The sequence below is a fragment of the Rhyacophila brunnea genome, unplaced genomic scaffold (assembly GCF_057557595.1).
Source record: "Rhyacophila brunnea isolate RB1 unplaced genomic scaffold, BYU_Rbru_1.0 scaffold_7, whole genome shotgun sequence".
NCBI lineage: Eukaryota > Metazoa > Arthropoda > Insecta > Trichoptera > Rhyacophilidae > Rhyacophila > Rhyacophila brunnea.
In genome coordinates, this window is record NW_028233339.1 from 41,442,984 (window position 1) to 41,467,161 (window position 24,178).

The 24,178-nt window shown below is 33.8% G+C and overlaps 1 protein-coding gene and 1 long non-coding RNA gene across 3 annotated transcripts in view; one reads left to right on the forward strand and one right to left on the reverse strand.

Annotated features, from left to right (window-relative positions):
* Positions 1-16,111, reverse strand: part of LOC147064886 (uncharacterized) — a 303,047-nt gene extending 286,936 nt beyond the window's left edge. For both annotated transcript variants that reach the window (XM_085958184.1, XM_085958183.1), the window contains exons 1-2: positions 15,973-16,111; positions 10,552-11,618 (exon numbers count right to left, since the gene is read on the reverse strand). In XM_085958184.1, coding sequence (XP_085814310.1) covers positions 10,552-10,774 — 223 coding nt within the window. In that variant the 5' untranslated portion in view covers positions 10,775-11,618; positions 15,973-16,111. The remainder of the gene's footprint in view (positions 1-10,551; positions 11,619-15,972) is intronic.
* Positions 16,112-16,584: 473 nt separating this feature from the next.
* Positions 16,585-22,432, forward strand: LOC147064887 (uncharacterized). The gene is made up of 2 exons (XR_015071934.1): positions 16,585-16,807; positions 22,211-22,432. It is a non-coding gene; the product is annotated as an uncharacterized LOC147064887 (long non-coding RNA).
* Positions 22,433-24,178: the final 1,746 nt, after the last annotated feature.

A 24,178-nucleotide genomic window follows, 5' to 3' on the forward strand; every position in this document is an offset into this window, starting at 1 on the left:
TAGCACTGACGTTTGTAACGTTGGCCGCTAATTCACACAGCTGCACAGCTAGAGAATGGATGCACTTATTATTACATTCAATAAGTTTACAATGGTTAGAGGTAGATGAAGGTAACCCTAGGTATCACATAAATAATTTTAGAAAGCTGATTATAAAAAAACAACAGACTTCAAAAGTGCAAACATAGCTTGATTCTTTTTTCAAATCAGGATTACCGAAAGCAAGCGCGTCGAAATCGAACAATAACGTCACTCCACAACGGGTGTGTCTGGCTGGATACATCACCAGGCGACTGATAAACAGGATTTTGTTTATGTTTTTATATAGCGGTCTTTCGCCCATGACACCCTCTCACCCGCAGTAGTCCGTTATATCGAGGTACTACTGTAATGTAATATTACGTATCCGATGCCTCTCTTATCCTGTGACTTGCGATAAACTCTGAATAGTCTAAAGCAGTGTTTCCGTGGGGTAATTTGAATGTTTTGGGGGGCAATGCGCAAATAATTAATATTTGTTAGAAACTGATTTCCCACCTTAGATAACTCAACCGGTGTTGCTAGATATAACTGATGTGGCCATGCAGCATTAAGAAGAACTCTTAGAATTGCAAAACGATGAATCTTTTAAGACATTATTAATTAACATAAAAAATACAATGGCCCGGCTTTGTGTCGAGAGAGAAACAAAATACCGCATTTCGACAAATTTAGCAAAAAAATTACTGTTAAAAACTACAATTTTGATAGGGGTCCATAGAGATTTTTGAAGCGTTGAAGTGGGGCATGGCACAAATAAGGTTGGAAACCACTGGTCTAAAGTCAAAATAATCGCCTAGTAATGAGTCTTAGGTACTGTAATACACAAAATGTTTTCTTCAACTTTTTAGATGTAATCATATTATTTACAATGCAAGTGAAAGATTCAAGAGCTAAACCAATGAGTTAGCGACAATTAATTGCTGCAAGACAACTTAAATTAACGAAAAATAAAAGAAATTGAGGATTTGTGTCTGATTAGCTCAATGTCACTCCAGGCTGCACAGTTATGCTGAAGAATGAAGATGATGATATTTAAAACTGTAGTTTTGATATTCAAAACCAGATTGACAGATTCAGATTTCAATAGAAACAATAGGTATACATGATATACCTACTGTAGTAAAAAAATATTGATTTCTTGAACAATACCTACTTACGTAATGGGGAATATAAAATAAGACCAATGCAGCTGATACACATGCCAGTGAAAATACACCCAGTAGCAAACGAAAATTCCACAAATCGTTGGCGAATCATATAGGTAACGTTTATTGCCAAAATACAAATAAAATAAAAATGATAGTTTTCAGTTATTTAAAGAGGATCATTTTATTAAGAAATCTAGAAGTGAATTTTGAATAAAGATTTCTTTCATAACATGTATTTATGTAACCAGCACTGTACCCATCTTCGCTTGGGGGTTTTCCTGAGGTATTTTGACTGTTCCATATTACTTTAAGAAAAACAAAATAATGATTATGTTAGTTCTCTTTTCCAGAGTCTCAAGGGTTTATATAGCTTCTGATTGTGCATTTGTTAGGTTAGGTTACATTCGTTTCGACGAAGATAATTTTTCAGTCTTTGGCGCAGATAATCTTGTTCACATCTTTTTCTGACCTTTACGGGTACGTGAATCCATTGTGTTAAACAGATCTTATGAACCCTTTGTAACACAACACCTGGTGGCATGTATGGAACGTTTTTAGTGTGGTAGAATCAGTGGCTACGAAAAAAAATATTTTTTGTAAGTTGGCGCATTTAAAAATGACTATTATTTACGGTCGTGATAATTATATTTTGCATTTGACACTTGACTTATAATTTAAACTGTAGTCGATGAGTTTTTTTTAAATTTTACGTTTATATAATATTATATTTAGCCGCTGGACAAATGCCGGCATCCAGTGGTACGCAAGGGGCACGAAACGGCCACAGGGTCGCCCTAAAAGCCGCTGGATTGACGAACTGGTAAAGTTCTGCGGAAATACGTGGCAGCGAATGACACAGGACCGAGAGAATTGGAAGAAGCTTGGGGAGGCCTTCATCCAGCAGTGGATTGATCCCGGCTGATGATGATGATGATATTTAGCCTATAGGTATATAAAAGTCTAGTAGAGAAAATTTTCTTTCGCGTCTATTAGTTTCTGATCTGTTTCTGGTGAATGGCATGATTCGGCCCATCCACAGACATGTCTATCTTGGGCGTAATAGATGTGGGTACCTACGCACTCAGGCAGATTATGAAACCGACACATTATTAGGTATCTTCGCCCAGAGGTCAAGTGGTCAGCTGCGGGGAGCGAACGTGATTGTAATAATGAAATTATTGTGACCCAAAAGGTCTGCTATACCAGTGCTCCTCAAATACCCCTGCATCATTTCATTCGGTCGGAAAATATTCAATCTAAAGTCTGGTCCATACCAATATACATATACCCGCAAACAAATTATACTATAATACCATTATTTGTAAACACTACACAGATGCACGTTTACAACCATTTAATGAAACTCTCCATCAACAAACATTGCTATCGAACTAAATTAAGTTTGGACAGTCTGCATTTTAATTCAAACATCATGTTTGTCAGTTTAAATACCTAAACTATAATAAATAGTATGTTAGTATAATAAAAGCACGATGGCCGTGCGGCTTAAGCGTCGGCATATAGCGTCGTGGGTCCCAGGTTCGAATCCTGGGTCAGGCAAGTACACATACTGTTTTTCAATTTGTGTATGAGTCAGAGTATTGTCCTAATAGGTTGAGCAAGTGGCTGACATCCATTTCTAGTAAAAACAAAATTTGTTAATACAAACCTCCATTCTGTAGAGGCCCATATGATCCTATTAGGATCGGACATGGTCGAAAGAAAAGAAGAATGTACTTATATAAAAAAAAATATTTTAAATGTACTGATTACTGGTAGGTTCATACTTATATCTGATTCTAACCGGGCAAAAACTATTTGATGGTAATTATTGTTGATTTTTCACAACAAAAAATCTTTTTTTCGCACACAGCCACAGGAGTGAGAGGTAGAGAAAATGTGAATCCCCGTGGCTTAAAGTTATGTGTTCTGCTTACCGTCACGCAGTGGGCTCTTTCCATAGTAGAATATTTTGACGATTAATGCAATAAAGTGACATAAAGAAGATCAAAACATCATTTACACAACGAAAGGGAAATTGTAAGAAAGACGGTATTGTTAATTAATTTGTAACATCTCAAAGTCATCAGCCAAATATAACAGTTTTGTTCGAGTTTGAGAATGACAATGGTTATAGTGTGGTAAATACCAGGTTCGAAACTGGGTAAGTAAGTAGATCAGAGCTTACTTGAAGTTAAACATGCCTGTTATATAATATTCGGTTTGAGTTTGGGTTTAAGACCACCTAAAAAGTTGACCTGGGATCACTAATAAAATTGGAACACTACAAAACACAAAAAAAATATGGTTCGAAACTAGTTTTTGGTTCGGGTCCACACCGGGAATATGCACACCTACGTGCATAATAGATAATATTATCGGTATTGTTAATTAATTTGTAACATCTCAAAGTCATCAGCCAAATATAACAGTTTTGTTCGAGTTTGAGAATGACAATGGTTATAGTGTGGTAAATACCAGGTTCGAAACTGGGTAAGTAAGTAGATCAGAGCTTACTTGAAGTTAAACATGCCTGTTATATAATATTCGGTTTGAGTTTGGGTTTAAGACCACCTAAAAAGTTGACCTGGGATCACTAATAAAATTGGAACACTACAAAACACAAAAAAAATATGGTTCGAAACTAGTTTTTGGTTCGGGTCCACACCGGGAATATGCACACCTACGTGCATAATAGATAATATTATTATGTATATATACGCGAGTAGTGGGTTTTATTGAACGCTCAAAAACGGTAGACTTGCACCGTGAAACTTGAAGAATGTCTTGAATGAAATGACGACAGGCGGTCGACGAAATTGGGCCTTTAACACTCCTAATTGATTTTCAAGACGCCGAGTGATTCAAAAAACATACGCGGCTAAAAGGGTTATTAACGTTTCATTCATAAAAATATATGAATGAATGACTTTATCGACGAAATGTCAAGGAACTGTAAAAAATCGTATACAAGTAGACCCGAACTCAGAACTGTCGGGCAAAGAAAACATTAATTTATTATACAAAACACACAAATTAACTATTAATAGATTTACTTACATTAATTGCAGGTAGGTTATTATCAAAATTATATCATTTAAATAGATAAGCTTAAATTTATCGAACGACAAAACCGTGGTAGCTGAAACCACAAACCGATGAAGTAGATAGTAGATACCTCCATATTATTGGCTTACGACTGATTTCATACTTTCTTGAGCCTGAAAAGCCGGTTGAATAAATTTGTTCAATCAAATAGACTGCATTTGCAATCCAAACATGTCACAATATTATGATGTATAAGTAAAACGTGGCACCACCATGGTAATACTGGCTTGCAGTTGAAGTGATATTATATTATAGCACTGAAACAGGCATTGCAGCAAACAATTCCAATACACGCGCGAATCGCCTATGATACAACTGTACAAATGGTTTACTCAGGGAACACACACTTAATCGGAACTGAAAATACCGGATGTGGTACCTGGTATATAGTTTGGAAGCAGGGTTCCTTTTATTACTTTTTAGGCCATAAAATCAGGGACACCATGCGCATTATGTTTACGTGACAAACTTTAATACATTATAGACATTCGTAACTATTAAAAATTACATATTCTTTAACATGAAAGTTTAAGTTTGTCCCAGATTTTTTCATACTCCCGTGCTCTGTTATACCATACCAGGTAGGATAAGCCAGGTCCCATTAATTTTGTGTTCCTTGGAGTTACATGCAGTTTTGAACATTGTTATAGTTTTATCAAAAAGTACCCGCGATAAAAATGTAATAGTGGCATTTTGCAGCACTTAGAATTCATAAACTCTTTTTTTAAATTTTACCACGTTCGCTCACAAGAAGATCATATGGAGTGGAGGATGTATGAATGGAGTGGGACTCCTTTACTTGAGGTTGTATGGATACTATCCGTGGCTTAAGGCCGTACATCAGTTGAGGCACGGTCTAAAAAGATCGTTGCTAGGCGATGCGCGGATTTCGGGTCGCGGGTGCAAATGACGCCTGTCAAACGAAATATTATTTGTCATATAAATCCAACATACGTCCATTTTATGTTCTGTTTATTGTTCTATTAGTAACAATAATAATATATTCATTGACATGTTTTCTTTTTAAAGTAAATGGGTAACGTTTTTAGTCATGTTTACACGATTTAATAATTAATTGGCCCGTCGCCATCACGAAGCAAAGTGACGTGTTTCTAACTCGACGTTCTCTCACTGAATGCGAGCGACAGTGTTGCCAAGTCAAAATTTTAAATTTCAGTAGATTTTGAAAAAAAAATCAGTAGATTCCATAAAATATCAATAGATTTTGAAAAAGTGATTAATGAGATCTTTTTTCAGATAAATTCCGTTTTTACACGAAGCGCAATTAACGTCTCCTTTATTTCCGTTTTTACACCTTAAGTAATTAACATATCCTTTTATTTAGACAATTCCATATCGACAAAGTCAAATAATTCCATTTTTACAGCACCAAAGATAATTGACGTCTCGTGAATTTCAGTAGACATGGCAACACTGGCGAGCGAGTCCAAAATTTCGTCGCGCCTACAGTTGAAAATTATTTGCCGTTTCACTGATGCGTCACCTTAATCCAACTGGCGTCCTATTAGGTATGCTTTCATACTGTAGTTTAAACACTAGACGATATTTATATTAGGTCACGTATTTTTTCCGACTTATACGCGATGAAAATGACAATGCTGCCATTATTGGTAGTATTGACCTGTGCGTCCGTGATAAGTGATAACTATCTGAGAAATCGGGAGCTTCAGTTGTTTGTTCTCCAAAGGTGCAGAACTAACCTGCCATTGGTAATGCCAATTGGGATGGAAATAAATCTGTTCAACCAAATCACTTCGGATTTTGACATATTCCACCTGCATGAGGACGAGTATTTATATGTGGGCATTGTTTTATAAATTCATGAAATAGGGTCTGCTTAGCTCATTCGGTGTACTTCCTTGTTACTGTTTAATACTTAATACTGATATATTTCTTTTTTATAATATACTACTGTTTTAATAATATTTCTTTGCTTCTAAGTGTCATGTTGTGAACGTTTTAAATTAATAATTTTTAATGTTCACTAAATGTAAAAATGAATAAAATTAGAACAGGTTTGAACAGTTTGCTCAACTTATTAGGTCCAAACACAAACTTGAGCTTTTTCACAACCTGTAAAAACTAACTCTACTATCGCAATCACGTTATTGAATTAGTATTTATACAAGTCACTTTTATTCATTTGTAATATTGTACATAGATATTATTAAGTATTTTGATTCATCATGGTAATAGAAATTATTTAAATATGGCGCATTGGCAGTAAATCACGACATACGTGAATTTTCACATTCCAGGTTTGCGCGATAGCAAAATATTATATATAGGTATATATTTCTAAAATCCACCATGATGGTACCTGCTAAAGTGATAAATCATAAAAAACCTACATCGAATGAGATATAATTAATTTTTTTTTTCATTGGAAATGAATTGTATATTATAAAATATTGAAAAATACCTTTTGGGCAAAGATTTCATGTTTTCACCAATCGCAGGATCGTCAGATGTGGATGGAAATTTATATAATATGCTAATTCCGAAAACCTGGAATTGCAATCCTTATTAAATAGACAGATAGACAGAGTGTAATTTAGCTAAAAACTACAGCTCTGTTTTAAAACTATATTAGACAAATACGTAGCTGACATTTCTCTTTTCACAATACATGTTTTATTTGAAAACATTACAAAACAAAAAACACCTAAGTATAATAATTATTTTTAATTATAGAACAGCGGTGTTGCTAGTGGGATATCAAGTGTTCCACTAAACCAGTCTCTTTGTGGTCAAATAATTGATACTACAGCCCAATAATATATTATAGTATCCATTTACTCGTATTCTTATATCAATTTCCAACGTTGTTATAAATATAATACCTACTGGTGATATAAATTCAGTATTAATATAACATTTTTATTGTGGACGTTAATGATGAATCTGAGGATTACTAACAGCTAACCGCAATATCAACCGTCGATCAAATAATATAATATCAAATATCACGTAATAATGCATTGATGTAATATACAATCATAAAAGTTGCTACAGTGTAACATTACTAATATTACTATACTATCATTGAATAAGTAAACAGAGGTAATTATTTTCCTAAATAAATAAGATTATTTCATAGAGAATTTTCACAATTCAATTAAACCCTGCGAAAACTAAACCGTACTAGATAATAGTCAAAAAATACTTGTCTATCTATAAAATATCTAAAATTATGCCATTAAATCATACGTAATTTTTGATATTTTATAGATAAAATAATATTTTTTATTTACTATAATTTGGATTAGGCAGGCCTGAATTTAATAAAAAATAATCAACAACATGGCTAATATACCTATTTCTAATTCAACGAAAACAAATAAGAATGCATGAAACAGTGTGCACAATCGGAATCAAGTCGGATCGCCCAAAATATACCAAAACTGTTATCGTTTGGAGTACGCAGAGTTTATTTGATTTTTAAGAACTAACTAACATCATCTGTAAATTGTAGTTTTAGTTCAATAAAAACAAATACGTAAGACAAACAAAGTTTAATGTGCACTATTTATGTCGGATTCCAACAGCCTACCTCCACCCTTCGTCGCTGGTATTTAATACAAATAGATTATGATAAATACACTAAAGAATTCCTCGACCCCGGAAATAAATTCATTTTAACATTTTAATGTCCGGTGGACATTGCGGTAAAATTTTCCCGTATTTCGGCAATTCTCAATATTAGGGAAACATCATTGCAAAATATTTTAAATTACTTACTATACTGATGTACCTACAGTCTTACGTAAAGATTAGGTATACCTACGTACTATTTTAATGATTCAATAAGTTACGTTTTCTAGATTGTAGATCTCACGGCGCGCAACAGGGCCATTGTTACAGAGCTTGGAAGGAAATATTTAATAAAAATTCTATTACTTATTGAGAATAAAATTGCAGATAGTTTGCGTAATTTATGGGCAAATGTTTGGTTCATTTTCGAAAGCGACGTTACGGAATAACCGTCGTTGTTTTTCAGTAATAATTTGTGTCTTCCGCAATGTGCAATCAATCCTGACACCTGTTGTCAAATTAAAACAATTATTGTATTAATATCTTTTTTGACAAGAGTGAATATTACAAATTACAAGACGTTAATAACATGACATTGCCTTAACAAATAATGAGCTATGTTAATATCTGCTAAATATGCCACTTTAGCATACCATACCAATCATCATACTGAAGACATTTTACAAAATTATCGATACCTTCATTACGGAAAAAGATTAACAATAATTCATTCTTAAGTTCTATGAATCAGCATAAAACTTTACCCCTAGATAACCACCTCAATTCAGTGTGAAAAAGTAATCGTTCGTACTTCCATACTTCCACAGAAATGCAAAGTTATATAAAAATGCGTGTTTTTAAAGGCTCGATTTGATGAAATTTACAATATTTACATGGTCTAGTACAGCTTTTAGTGCTGCTGGTAATGTTTTCGAAACTCGAGATTCCCTGTGTAAAAAACAGTGCGTAGATATAATATTAGGGTTTCTCGTCTTTGGGAGGGTAACAAATCCTTTAAATGAGCCTACCATTGACGGAGCAGCATCCGTACAAATTCCTACATATAACTTCCATGATATATTTTAATTGTAGTTGGACTTTTTCGGTTTTCACTGTTCTACGGATTTTTCTGCTTTTATCATTTTTAGCGGTGCATAAATTTCCAACAAGCTAGCGGTGCACCGGTTAAGAGCCACTGCGTTACGTATTTCAGTTCGTGTACGGAGACATGTACGTATTCAGTTCGCCGTATCACACTTTAGCGTGAAATTTTGTATCGGAAATATATGGCCGTATATTAAAGACATAGGTACAATTAATGTCTAAATAAAACACGGTTCTTGTCGGTTTGCACTTTACAGGAAACCAGCAAAAAAATTGAAAATAGCCGATATACTGGATTATTTGTTAGGTTAGGTTAGGTTTTCATTCTTGAATTCATGAATTTTGCCAAAATCAGCTATGAAAATTGAATTAATTTTTATATTGAATCTAATATAATTGGAGATCGTATAGGTAGTATACGGCAGTGGCGACGACCCCATACTAGGCGATTATTTAAAGCCTACCTTCATAAGAAAAATATTTTTTAACTACATATTGACATATATTGTATTTATATACTTAATCACTTCGTTATTTTATATTCAATAAACATAATTTATTTTGACAACGAGAGATGTCGTATATGTAGGAATGTACAATACAAAACAATCTGCAAAGGTTTTAAAAAATATACCACAGCGCGCTATCCGTCTTGACGTAAATAAAGGTCGGATTATGTGTCAAATAATTTTGAATTTTTTTCATATGGACTTTACGCCACGCATCCTTCGCCCGTCTGTCGAATTGTATGAAATGAGGTAAGCTCCTTTCGCAAAGCCTAAAACATTTGCGCCATATATGAAAGAATTCGCGCATAATATTGTTGTCATGACTTTTTCCAAAATAATTAATAATTAGATTAGAATTGATAATTTAAAAAAATAATTTCTATCGTTTTTAATCGAATATTAATAAATATAGATTGTTATTAAAAATAAAAAAGAGATTTTGTCTAATGATTTTTGATGGGTATAAATGTTTTGAAAAATACGTAATTTAAACACATCGCTCAATTTTATGTCGTCAGTGCGTTTTTGAAGTTTCATTGAATTAGTGTGTCGTTGTCATTAATGTGTACCCAATATCGTATTGTCTTCTTATTTCTCGTAAGTATACCTGACATGAGTGATCTTTTTATCAGATCTCCACAGCCTACCTCTTTCCAAAAGCCACCCTTCACCACTGGTATACAGTCATCTCTTTCCGGTAGAAAGCTCACGTCGAACTGTGCCACGTTGAAAATATGTTTTACGTACAACTTACGTGTAACCATTTCAGTTCCCATTATTACTTGAGTTCTTGCCCCCAATACATTTTCTTTATGTTTTTTGTCTTTTGTAAAATGTAGAAGCCCTATCGGAAAGGGTTGAAATTCTTTAGATCACAAGAATTTGATTGATTTCGACTTCAAACAAACTAATAAATAAAAGTGAGGGGCCATAAACCTAAAATGAAGTTATTTATAATTAAATATGCGATATCATCGCTAAAAATCTGTACTGGAATAAAATGGAAAATAAAAACTAGGTAGAAAAAGGCGAGTAGAAAAAGAAACATTTAATATGCATAAAATTTTAATAAAGCTATAACTCACCAGCTGCGCAGAGACCGACGAAGTCGCCTTCCACGTCGGGGGGCGGCGGGAGACCTCGCCACGTGATACGAAAGCCGTTTCCCTTATCGTGGATCCATTCGAGAGTGCCCCCCGCGAACCCCCCGACTGCACCCGCCTCCTCGTCCTCGTCAGCTGGTCTCTGGACATTCTCGGACGGAGGTTCTTGGACGATCTCCTCACCTTCACGCTCGTCGCCGAGCATCTTCGGATGGAATCGTTTCACCTAGCGGCTCTCAACACACGCCAGAAGTCCATTTTTGTAAACATGGTCGCGAATTTATTAAACGGGTCTATTATTTTATTCAACGGTGAAAAGTGGCGCGAAACGAGTTATAAACTAAAAAATATTTTTATATTGCCATAAATAAAAATTACGCAAGTAGACGATTAATAATATGATTAATTATTTACCATAGATAATATATATATAGCACTATAAAGGCTCGGAAGATTCAATCAAATATATTTACAGCACACAAATAATATTATATTATAAAAAAGTTGATCCTATTATTATTTACCGAATTTAGTATTAATATTGTTTATTAGAAGAGGTCAAATTTTTTCGGCATGTTTTTATTATTTATTTACAATAAAATTATTCAACAAGTTAAATGTTTTGTTGGTAGAATAACGCACACTTCGCGATATTAAAAAAATACGTTACGTTTCTATGAAAAGTTTATTAAGAACATGTATTTTTTAATGCGTCACGATTGGTAAAATTAATAACATCACAGGCACACAACTTCACATTTACGAAATAATTACATTCTTATTAGCACATCACAGCAACACTTAACGCGGCGAGATTCGACCGCGAGAGAAGACTGCAACAAGGGTGGTTTTATCGGATAATATTTTCCGGCGGGCTTTTTTCCCACTGTCCCGTCCGGCCGGGGTGTGGAGGGGTTCCTGGCAGCCCGCGGCGTCGGTTAGGCGCCTCGACGCCTCCCGCGCCCCTCTGCACGAGCGTCGCCTCTCGCCACGCCGCGGCGCTCCGATCTAGGACGTCGGCCGGCGCCATGTCTTCTGTGACGTCATGACTGTGAGGGATGAACGTGGAAATAAGATTTAATGACGCCTTTTACGGGGTGCTTGGTTTACAAACAATATGGAAGAGCGGAACACTTAAACTTAAATGATATTGGAAGGGGGCGCGAGATTGACGGCTAGCGTAGGAAGCAGGTCACTGATGAATTGAATAAATATTTCGCATTCTAGCAACGAAAAAGCGACGCAGGCTACATTTAAAAATAAGAGAGTGGGTAAAGAAATTACGGAAAGTATAATATATTATTAATAAAGCAGACGGATAGGTTTTCGTTTTCAATTATGTTATTCGAGTTGGAAAAAAGTACATTACTAGATTTAGTAGATGAGGTTTAAGCCACTTAATATAGATTATGTCCGACATTTTCAATCAAACGTATTTGTTTTGAACTAAGAGCCTGCACACATGGCGCGTTTTTACGCGCGAGTGACAAATCAGGCGTTCTCCAGGTACATGTGACGCAATTCAGCTGTCCACAAGCGCTCGCGCGTGACGACTCTCGCGCGGAATGCGCCGGTCAAACGCCAGACTCTCGACCTCGCGCGTGTTGTGCGCGAGTCGAGGTACTATGCCGCCAATTATTGCGCCCAGTAACAACGCGATCGCCAACGTGCGCGGAAGTGATTTGTCGGCTCGTTTTAAAATATAAGTACATTATTTTTTTCAAAATGGAGCGTGAATACTTCGATACAGAATTATTTATTGATAAAATGGAAAAAGGAAGGCTATAATTATGGGACATGGAATCTTCTGATTATTCTAATAAAAATATAAAACGCACAAGCTGGGAAGAGCTCGTAGAAATATTTTGTAAACCTGGTGATTCGGAAGAACAAAAAAAAATCTAGGTAAGTGAAATAGTTTATTTAGATTATTATTATTATTATTAAAATAACAGTTTGTTCAATAAATTTGTGAAAGTGTATTTTTTACTTGTTATTTAAGTAGGCTCGGTAGGTACATAAATATCCTAGATTTTTGGACCGAATGGCCTAAAATATTTACATGCTGACCCTTTGAAAAAAAATGGTGACCGCTGCATTAGACCATCTTGTATGACCTTCGACGGTACGCAAGCCACAGTTTCCTCGGTTTCCATGTTGAATACTGAGCGTAAAGCATTTTTGGTACTCGAAACGCGCCATGTGGACAGGCTCTAAGAAGTCTAAGACTACAAATTGCCGATAGTGTTGGTTGGTTTTTTAAAATTCAACCAAACCATAATAAATAAGAGTCAAAAAATATTCGTATATCCATAAAATATCTAAAATTATGTCATTAAATCATACGTAATTTTAGATATTTTATAAAATATTATTTATCTATTATGGTTTAGTTTAGGCAGGGTTTAATCGAATTTTAAAAGCCATCTGCAATTTTTATTTACTTCAATGAAAACAAATAAGTATGGCTGACAAAGTGTACATTATTTTTATCGGATCTCCACAGCCTACCTAAACGATTATAGTTTGATTAACTATTTTTTTTATTCAACGAATAATTCACAAGATTTAAGAATGTAACATTATTTTTATTGAACAAACATAATTTTGAAAACACTTCTGAGAAAATATACCCGTGGCACTCGTAAATTGGTGCAACCACAGAACAGATTAATAGAATTCCGATAGGCTATACCCCAATCCACTACATTTTGACGCAGGGTTTTGAATGTGAGTGTCCTACGAAAATGAGCCACACATTATAGACGTACAATAGTGTGTATTGCAACCTTCAAATACACCAATATTGAATGAGCATAAGTGCAACCGAGAGAAGTTATCAGAACGAAAGACAAGCGTATTCTTGACACGTGTTTAAGTTTATCCCATATTCTTCCACACTCTAGATCGGTTGCCTGTTACTCCACCTCCACACCCGTTAAGTATTTCAGTGCCCATTATTTCTGAGTTCCCGCGGTGCACTCATTTGGGGCATCCAATGTTTGGTTTCATATTTTGACACGGCATGTCTAAAGGACAAGACAGCGCGGACGACACGAACAACGACCCCTACAAACCAACCGACCCCGCACCACATTCACATCACGAGACCACACGTTTGGATGTGAAGCATCAACAGTTTTTTTACGCCTGGTAATGTCTCAGGAGCAGATACCCAAGACTGAGGTCGCCACGCTCTCAAATGAGCTTCGAAACAAACGGACAAAAACGATCCTAATAATTATTACCGTTAGGCCAAACGCATTCGATAGCCATTCGCGTAGTTATGCAGGGTAGATATTCCACGCTTGACTCAAAGCGCGGACTGTCTGGATATGTGGAATGTATTCATATCTGGATAATGAAAAGTTCAGTATTCCGTGATTAAAACGACGAAAAACTATAAATGTAGAAGTCGGTGGTGCATGCTAGCATGCCTTAAAAATCAATTAAAAATATGGACATTTTGATAAAATGGGCCCCCCAAGCCATTTTTAAATGTGCGCGCAAGTGAAACAATCACAAACACCCAGACTTTGAGAAAATCACAAATATATTGTGCTGAGCACATTGCACACTGTATATTGCTCAGCACCTTACACACTGGACTATGATGACTATTGACCAGCAAATTGCTATGAGATCTCAAGATAGATATAGATAAAACAATAATATAATTTCTGGATAAGTAGTGAAATGGCGATTACGTTCCCATAGCTCTGGGAAAAGATTATTGATATTTTCTTGCGTTTCCCACATTTCATTTTGTTAAATCCGGATTTAGAGTGGATGTTATTCATCTGATACCAAAACCTCATGGCATACTTGGTATTGTGAATAGATGTAATATTTGTTCATCGCTGACAACAGTTTAGCGATTACATAGTTGGTTTGCATCAGTCACCAAGATCACCCTAAATAAAGGAAACGTCAATTACTTAAGTAGATTTTTTTAAAAAACAAATATGTTCCTCAGAAATATGTTATAATATTATTTGTATTAAAATCCAGTTTGCAATTATTATTAAAATATTTTCACTCAAAAGGCTGAGAAACACTGCTATAGGTGGTTGGTAAATCCTTATGAATCTAAGATACATTATAATTAATTACTTATATGATAAGATTCCATAATAAGTAAGTACTATATTATTATGTACCTATACAATATACAACCTCATTATTATGTAACACATTTACTGAAATGAGAGAGCGGACTGGGTGGGAATAAAGAACAAACTGCATCTAGATTCTAGATATATATTATACTATATTGGTACACTGAAGAGTTTAAAAGGCTACAAAATTTTTGATTAACCTTGCTATAAAACTTATGTTCTTAAAATAATAAACTGTACATATTTACTTACAATTACTTATGTAAAAAAGTAAATAAATATTTTCTTTAATGACAATAGTGAACGGCTAGAATTTAAAATGAATAATAAACCCGATTGTTTTATCTGTGTAGTGAGATAAAACGAATTGAAAATTGAAATATACTATGGTTGATATTAAAATAATATGTACCTACCAGTGGTGTGCGGCCAATAGATGCTGTGGATGCAGATCATGCCCAGAAATACTCGATAACATAGTATGCAATAATAATGACGTGTATTTATCTAATATACAAACCGATGGTATATTTTATCTAACTACATTTTGACTTTTTGTCTTCCAAATGATTTATGTAACTGAATATAGTTTTATTTTACAAACTTCATGAATGCTGATAATGTCTAGTAAAAAATTGGTTTATAGGTACCTACTGATTTTTCCAACAACATGCCCATGAGCAGACTCACTAGTACCTACATAATATTTATGATTTAGTGTAAATAATTATTGACGTTGAGTGTTATTGAAAAAAAATGCATATTTTATAAAATTACCAAATTACTTAAATAGAATGTTTAATTTAGCATTTTTGGTTAATTGGGTTCAAAATAAACATTGCATTTTTAGTGTCTATCAGCATGTCACTAAATAGGAACTATTTCAATTGACAAATATCATAAAACAATACCTGATTATTACAATTACATACAATTTTATTAGGTACATATTATAAATTACACAATGTTAATATTTTTAAATAATTTGTTTAATAAGTAACTTTTATTAATTTTAATGATAAAATGAAGAGAGAGCAATTAATAGAGTAGGTACCCGATGTATGTAAGGTTCTTCGCATTATTAACAGTTAATTTAGAAATCATTTTTCTCACTATTTTAATGTCATGTGGTAAATTTAAATAATCATAAAAAAACATGAAATATGACACCTGTAAACATGTATCTTCTTTTGATGATGCGACATTCACACAAAAAATACTCGGGCAACTGACGTGAGAAATTTGTAGATAAACAATCAAAAAATATTAATTAATAACAACTTACTAGTACAGCTGTATGTAATAAAATAATAAAGAACTTTGTTCAGAATCCACAGCGTAGTAAAAATAATCCAAACACTTAATATACACACATTTTTTAAACAGTATTTTGAAATAAAACTGAATTTGTTGTCACTGACGTTTCCGAAAAAGAATTTTACACCGTTTTACAAATGAACAGGTGTAGCAATGTCAGATTTTTTAACTTTATAGATATATAGTGAAATCTTATATGGTCGTATGTTCAATCAAAACAGTTGGGCGGATCAAATATTTTTACGATAAAGTAAAGTTTAAATATTTTCTAAATATTCTTGTCAATTTTTAAATTCATTGATTATTTCACAAAGAAAACTCTACTTTTACTTTGTTGTAGATTTGTCATTAATATCGAAGGTTTTAGATTTTATTGTCTCTGGTTACAGTGTATAACTATATTTTCTATGGTTGTCAGTGTCCGCGAAAAACATTAGATACCTACTATAATTTTACGCCAAATATACTGTAATTCTAAAGGGTTCAAGAATTAAAACGATGCTGTACTATAGTTTTTCATAATAATTATTTTTGCGACTTGATACTTACTGTATATTAGTCTATGGTCAGTGTCGAAAAAGATGGCAGCACTGGAGCACTGGGCTGTCATCAGATTTTTGACAATAATAAATTAAAAATTTGAATCTTGGAAGACGGTTTAGCGAAACTTAAAACCTTTTGATTTATAGTTTTTTACCGTCACATTGTTTAACAATATAATGAGTTCTTTCACGAATTATTCTGTGCAAAGCATTGAGGACGCAGATAAGAAAATATTTAATTATTATCTCGAATTGAACAGTGTAAGTAAAATTTGTAATTTCATTTCAACATAAACATCACTTTCTGACATGATGTGGTGTCTACCATATTTAGTTGGATTTTTAAACTTTTATAGATATACATTGTACATATTCTTTGGAAGATTGCCGAAGAGAATTTTTGCCGCTATACAAATGCAAGTCCTTAATCATTGAAACTCAAAGCATGTCCATGCCGCCAAACATTGCTGTCAAATTAAATATACATTGTTTGGACAATTCATTGGGTCTATTCTATAATAATTATGGACCGCTAAAGTGATAAATATTATCAAACTTAGGGTAGGTTTGTACTAACACTATTATTGTAACAATTACAATAAGTTGGATGTAATTGTTGCGATATTATTATTTATTATATATTAACAGCAGCAAGGGAGGTTCACTTTATCGGTCGATAAGTATAGAATAGACCCACCTTTGTAATTGTGCCGCAGATGCGCGCATGAGCTTTTGTATGAAAAAATGGTACAAGTCGTTTATGTGGAATACAGCGGTAAACACATTTTTAAAATAGCCAATATACTGGATTATTTGTTAGGTTAACCTAAACTAACAAATAATCCAGTTTATCGGGTATTTTCAAAATGTGTTTGCCACTGTATTCCACATAACCGACATGTACCGAAAAAATTTACGAAAACAGTTTATTCCATGTTATATTAAATACCTTTTTGGGATGGCGCATATACTTTTTCGAACCAATATTTAGTAATTTTAGTTTTCTGTTTTTACACATACTTGTGTACCTACCGACATTATACATCGCAGAATCATCGTTCATAGCAATGACATATTAAATGGACAACTCACTTCATACCGGCGCGCACGAGAAATTGTGCATGAAAGTCATTTACAGATGTATAGGTAGATGTCACGTGACCATATGACGTATCCATTTCCATTATGCGATACAAGCTTCGAGAATTTATAGTAATATAACCTTTATTGTAATGGCGTATTAGTGTCATGACTCATTGCGTTAGAAACAGATTCTCGGTTACTTACGACTTTTCGGAGATTAGACGCAAGTGAGCCAGCGCATCACAGGCGACTGTCCAATGGTTTCTGTCATTCAATTGTATTGAATAAACATTATCTTAAAATGGCATTTTATAAATAATAAATAATACTAACACATGAAAAGTGATATCCCATCTTTCTTGGAGTGTTTAGTAGATTTTTTTTACAATTTTTAACTAGGCACATTGGCATTTTGTAACACAATAATAACGGTGGAGTCGAAACCTGACAGTCAGAAATTTTATATGGGCAGACCCAGCGGTGTCGCCAGACCGCTTGCAAGCAGAATGTTCATTTGAGCGTAGGATACCGATATTAAAATATGAATTTCGCCATCCGGCAGACCCGACACAAAGTGAGTGTCATTTTATTTTCTAGATGCTTCGTCCATATTAATGTCATTGGTTCATAGTAATATACTATGGTGAAAGCAGTTTCTTTACTGTAGAATACGAAAAATTCCCTTTATTAGTTCAGGTGATGCTTTTCTGTGAGTACCTATTCAATTATTATAAATAATAATGAATTGGACTCATTAACAGTTTTAACAAAATTTTTGACGATATTTTAGCTCGGTATAACCGATAAGTTATTTGTTATAACAGTGAATAAATGTATGGAGAAAATTATAAACTAAAATGTCAACGAATTTTTCCTCATTACATCCGAGATCTCGCTATATCCGTACCGAGTTCGACTGTATTCTATTATCATGTTTGTTGACTTAACGCGAAATGTCGGTTATTTATAATAGAGAAAGTTATTAATTCATTGGTAAATGCCGTAATGAGATTTTATAACATTCTTTTTAGACCAAACCTAACCTAACTTACCCCAACCTTATATTACCTAATATAATCTTAGTTGGTGATAATGATGCATCAAAATGTATGAAAATTTTAAATTAACAATTATAGAATCGAAAAGCCTATGCGCCGACAGAAAAAAGGTATTTATTATAATTGTCTACATGGAATAAACTGTTTTCGTAAAAAAAAATTATATAAGCTCATGACGGCATCTGCGGCACAATTACCAATTCATTAATGCGAGTAATAAGCTAATAATGTTAATGGTATTTTACAAAGTACAGTTTTATAAAAATAGTGATCATTTTCATACAGTGTAGCAAATTGCTAAAGATAATGTAGGTATATATGATTAAGTTGGTTTCCATTAAAAGTTATAGGTGTTTTCCTGTTAAAAGAGAAAAAATCATTTTTTAAAACAGAATAAATGAAGTACTCGCAACATTGTTTTAATTAAAATGTAAAATCTACAGATAACAATAAGACAGTTTAAAAAAGTTATAAATAAAGTTTTGTCCAACCAAGAACAACACCGAATTGATCTCATTTTTCAATAAGATAAGTTTCCAGCGCACCCTCAAATTTGCAATCCAAAAAATCACCGGCCACACAACTGGTCACAAGTGAAAATTTTTTTTTTTAAATAGAATAAATCAAGAAAAACTTAATTTGCTACATGTACCTATTAGTTATTTAATATATATATATAGACACTGCCAGTTGTTTTATCCAATCAATAACAACTCCAAATATAGGTATGTTCTTTTTCAGTAAAATCAGTTTCCAGTGCACCCGCATAAAATGTAATTAAAAAAAATCACCGCCACCACTGCTCATGCGAATGTTGTGCTTTATATTGCCCTAAACCGCACCAACATCGAGCAATAATCAATAAAAAATAATAATTATTCTGCAAATTGCGCTATGCATTTCAACGAACTGCTATATCACATTGAAGGTTTGTGTCAATAAAAAGTTTGTTTTAACTGCATTGCGCATCGTTGATCAATTTGTAAATAATGTTGCACAATATCACTGTAATTCAAAGATTAGAATATTGAATGTGCACCATCGACATTAATCTTTGCAACAACTTTAATCCTAGCTTTGCTGCAGGTGGACACTATTTATATTAGACTCACTCACCTACTTGCTGATTCAAATCGTAACGCATGTGTATTTCTTTGATTATTTCATTTATCTGTGTGGTGCCCAATTATTCCGTTGTCTGGTCGACGATGCTGAATTGTTCTAAACCATGGGTGGCCAACCTTTTCAGCAGCCGGGCCAGATTCTAAAAATGAGACTTCCTACCGGGCCACACAACCATTTTTTTATTATACAAAAAAAAAAAGAAATATATATTAATAAAATAAAACAAAAATGAGAATCCAACATATTTATTGGATTACGTGAGCCTAATACTACGAGGTTCTAAGTGTTCGTCCTTGAATAAACAAACCCAACAAAGAAGTAGTATTCTAAGCTGCCGCATTGTTACTTTTGTTTTTCCAAGGACAAACACTTAGAACCTTGTAGTTCTCCACTCGCGATTAGACTTTTTATAAATAATAAAAAATAAACAAAATAATATATTTTAGTGAGAAGTTTGATTTTGTGTGGCAGAACTAAGTGCATCAATATCGAGTTAGGTTGTTCCTACACGCAAACAGTTTTCCAAATGCACATCAATGATTTGTGTTCTTACTTGGGATTTGATATGCTTCATTTGACTAAAAAGCTGTTCACACATGTAGGTGTTTCCAAATAGCGAAGCATCATTAGAGCATGTTTGTAAAATGAAGGTTATTATTTCTCCTTGTCCAAATATGTTTTGTAAAACTCTTCCAAACCAACCTGATGAAATTTTTCCTTCAACTGTTCATCGCAACATATGTCACAATGTTCCATTTGTAAATTTCCGGATAATAAATTCACGTCTACGGAAAATGGCGTTGCAAATGCAGCAAAAAGCACACAGTGCTTTTTAAAATCTTCAGCCAATATCGAACCTCAATTTGCGAAATTAGCACATCTAGCGGCAGCATTTGATATTATTTTTATTTTCTCACTGCTCCATGGGCCACAAGTTGACACTCAGTGGGCCGCGGGTGGGCCACCCATGTTCTAGACCCATTCCATAATACTTTTCTTGAAAGAAACTATTCTCGCAATTATAAAATGTATATCGACAGTGCGGCAGTAATCGGCAATCATATGTATGTTGATGAGGTATCTCAGATACCCATCATCCACGCTGTGGGGTCACCGCGTCTATTCTATACACGAGACTGCTATCGGCAGTTATCGATGGTAGTTTATCATATTTATGACGTATTATAATTGTTACAATAAGTTTGTTGTAATTGTTACAATAAGTGCTATGTTTTAACATCACCTCTGTTGGCTGTGTTAACTTTTAGAGCGAGATAGACAGTTTTGACGGCTAACTTATTTGTAACAATTATGATACCTCAATACGTAAATTTCGTCGTTGCGCCTGCAAAATCCGACAAACATTTTTTTTGCGTTTTTACATTTTTATGCTATGTGATAGAACGAGACGCGACGGACGGGCCTGTAAAACCCGTTTTCTAATATCAACGCTAGTTTAGAAAAATGCAAAATAAGCTATGTATTTTCACTTAAAAATGGCTTGCAAAATACGCTATAAATATTCCGGTCACATATCGCATTTTAAAGTTGAGAAAAGTTACTAGTAATTGCGGCTGTTAATGACACATGACGGAGTTTGCACTGACCTTTGCCTCAGAATGCGCCTTTTACTACCAGCGCTAGTGCACATAGCGGATTATTTACATTTGTCGACAAATAATATTTAAGCAATAAAAAAGTGTAAAACTACATTACATTGCACAATCATTTGTGTTTACTTAAAGAAGAGTGTTAATTTTAAAAGCCCGGTAAGTAGGTAGGTTATACAACTGTTTATTATAATCTAATGTAACTTTCTTGAGTTATAATAAAATTGTTTAATTATTTATCCATCCTACTCTGGATATTTTTATTTCCCCTTCACTCGATAATTATTACTTATTTATATGTCAAATTTTGGCTGGGAAGATAAAGGTTTGTTCGATACAGACTATTGGCTTGGTTGAAGATGTTTTACGCATAGAATTAATATCATTAAATTATGCAATTATCATTTTTTACCCGGGGCAAAATCCGCTGTCCAAAATACGCGTTAATATAAATCTGCTATGTGCCTTTTACCCACAAAAAAAAATTATTATGACTAAAGTGTTAAATATTGTATTATAAAATATCATTTATACTGATTCCAAAGTAATTGTCTAATTTTTAGTTTATTTGCTTTGTAAAAAACGTGAGGCATTGTTGAGTAAATCAGTTTTTTCCTTCTCCTGAAAAGTTGTGTTTTATTACATAGCGGATTTTGCAAGCGCGACGACCATATAATAAATTACCCTCGATAGCAGTCTTGTGTATAGAATAGATGCGCAGGACTGGAAATTTAAGTGTCATACAATCTGATCAGGATAATGTTATTAATAATTGTGTTTTTTTGCAGAGATTAAAAGCAATTCATGAAACAGTGCAGTCAATCGAAGGAAATTTTAAACATCTCGCAGAACAGTCGACCCACTTGAATAACATTCTGCCACCAATGATTGTACTGCTCAAAAATAATTTGGCGTACGAGCAACCAGATGAATGAATATGCATATAAATTACTAATTCAATACATTATAATTACCTACATTTTAATAGAGATTTGATATTAATTGAATAATTTGTCATTTTATTATTTCCTCAAGTGATGTCACTATAAAGCCTTGATTTCATTGGTAGAGTTAGCTATCGTGTATTTTGGCAAGGACTATCCTTCCAACTCAACCAGTGAGGACGTAATTGGTAGAGTAGATCAGTGTTTCCCAACCGCCGGTCTACAAATAATTGTAAACCATATTAAAATGACCATGTCGAAAATTCCGAGCAAGTCATTGTCAAAAATAATTAAATAGTCTTAAGATTTTTGTTGTCTAGTCTAATAAAAACGAAATCGAGAAACAAAATGAATGGCCATGCAGTATTTCGTCTCTCAAAGCCAAGGTCATCAACTATTCTAGAAAATATGTAGCTGCAGATTTCACAGTATTTTTTAAGACTACATTGGTTTCTCAAAATTCCAGAAGTTCTATCATTTATTTATCGGGTTCTGTTTATTTAATTAGCAATAATTGTATTTACCTTTGTCTATCTGTTATAAAATATAATTTTAAAAGTAATACATGAAATACTGTAGTATAGAAATAATCATTATCTATCTGATAGATAATGATTATTTCTGAATTAGCAGTCTACGAAATACTTCTAGCTTTACTGGCCCTTTAATACATGTAAGAAACCTGTCTCACCATGAAGGCTATTGCTGATTTCTTCAATTCCACGAAACAGTGCAAGTCTTTAATTTCACTCCATTATTTCATTATCACCGGCCGTCAATGAGTAGACTGTCAGTAATCCAGATTTGTTCATTTGATTATAAGAAAAAGGTACGATTAAAAATATATAATTATAGTGGAACCTCGATATAACGGACTAATGCAGGTGAGGGGGTGTCCGTCAAAACCGAAAGTCTGTTATATAAAAACAAACAATATCCTGTTTATTCGTCTTCAGATGATATGTTGGGATACCTGTTGTGAAGCGACGTTAATGTTTGATGTGCTTGCTTTCGGTAATACTACTTTGAAATAAGAATCGGGTTTTGTTTGCACTTTTGAAGTCTGCTGTTTTTTTTATAAGCAACTCAGTACTACTACTATACAAAATTACGAAAATGCATTATCTGGCAATCAATACATGTTATTAGATCATCGAGATGCGATCTTATCACTGATAACTTTGTTTTTGGGCGTGTTGTTTCTTCTTCCTCGGCACCTTCATCAGTCGAAGAGCAGGACGGCATTATTACTCGAATTCCTGTGTGAGACGTATGACTTGATTATCATGCGTAGACCATTGTGTACAAGCAGTGACACTTGGATTTAAAGATGGTGATTTAAACATTAACAATTTTCACATTTGACTAGATATTTTGGCCATTATATCGAGGTTCTACTGCATGAGTTCTCAACCGGTCGATCTCGAAGCAAAATTTGTTCTATCCCAATAATTACCATTGTGAATTTTGAAAATAATGATTTCCATATTTTTCTAGTTAGGTACATAGTTTCTTATCCATCTTTAAGGTGATTCATCAGTGAAACGCCAAATAATTTTCTACCATAGGCGCGACGAAATTTTGCACTCGCTCCCATTCTGAGAGAGCATGTAGAGCTGGAAGGACGTCATTTTGCTTCGTGATGGCGACGGCCGTAATAATTCCTAAATCGTGTAAAGATGACTTAAAACGTTACCCATTTACTTTAAAAAGAAAACATGTCAATGAATATATTATTATTGTCACTGATAAAACAATAAACAGAACATTAAATGGACACATGTTGGATTTATAAGACAAATAATATTTGGT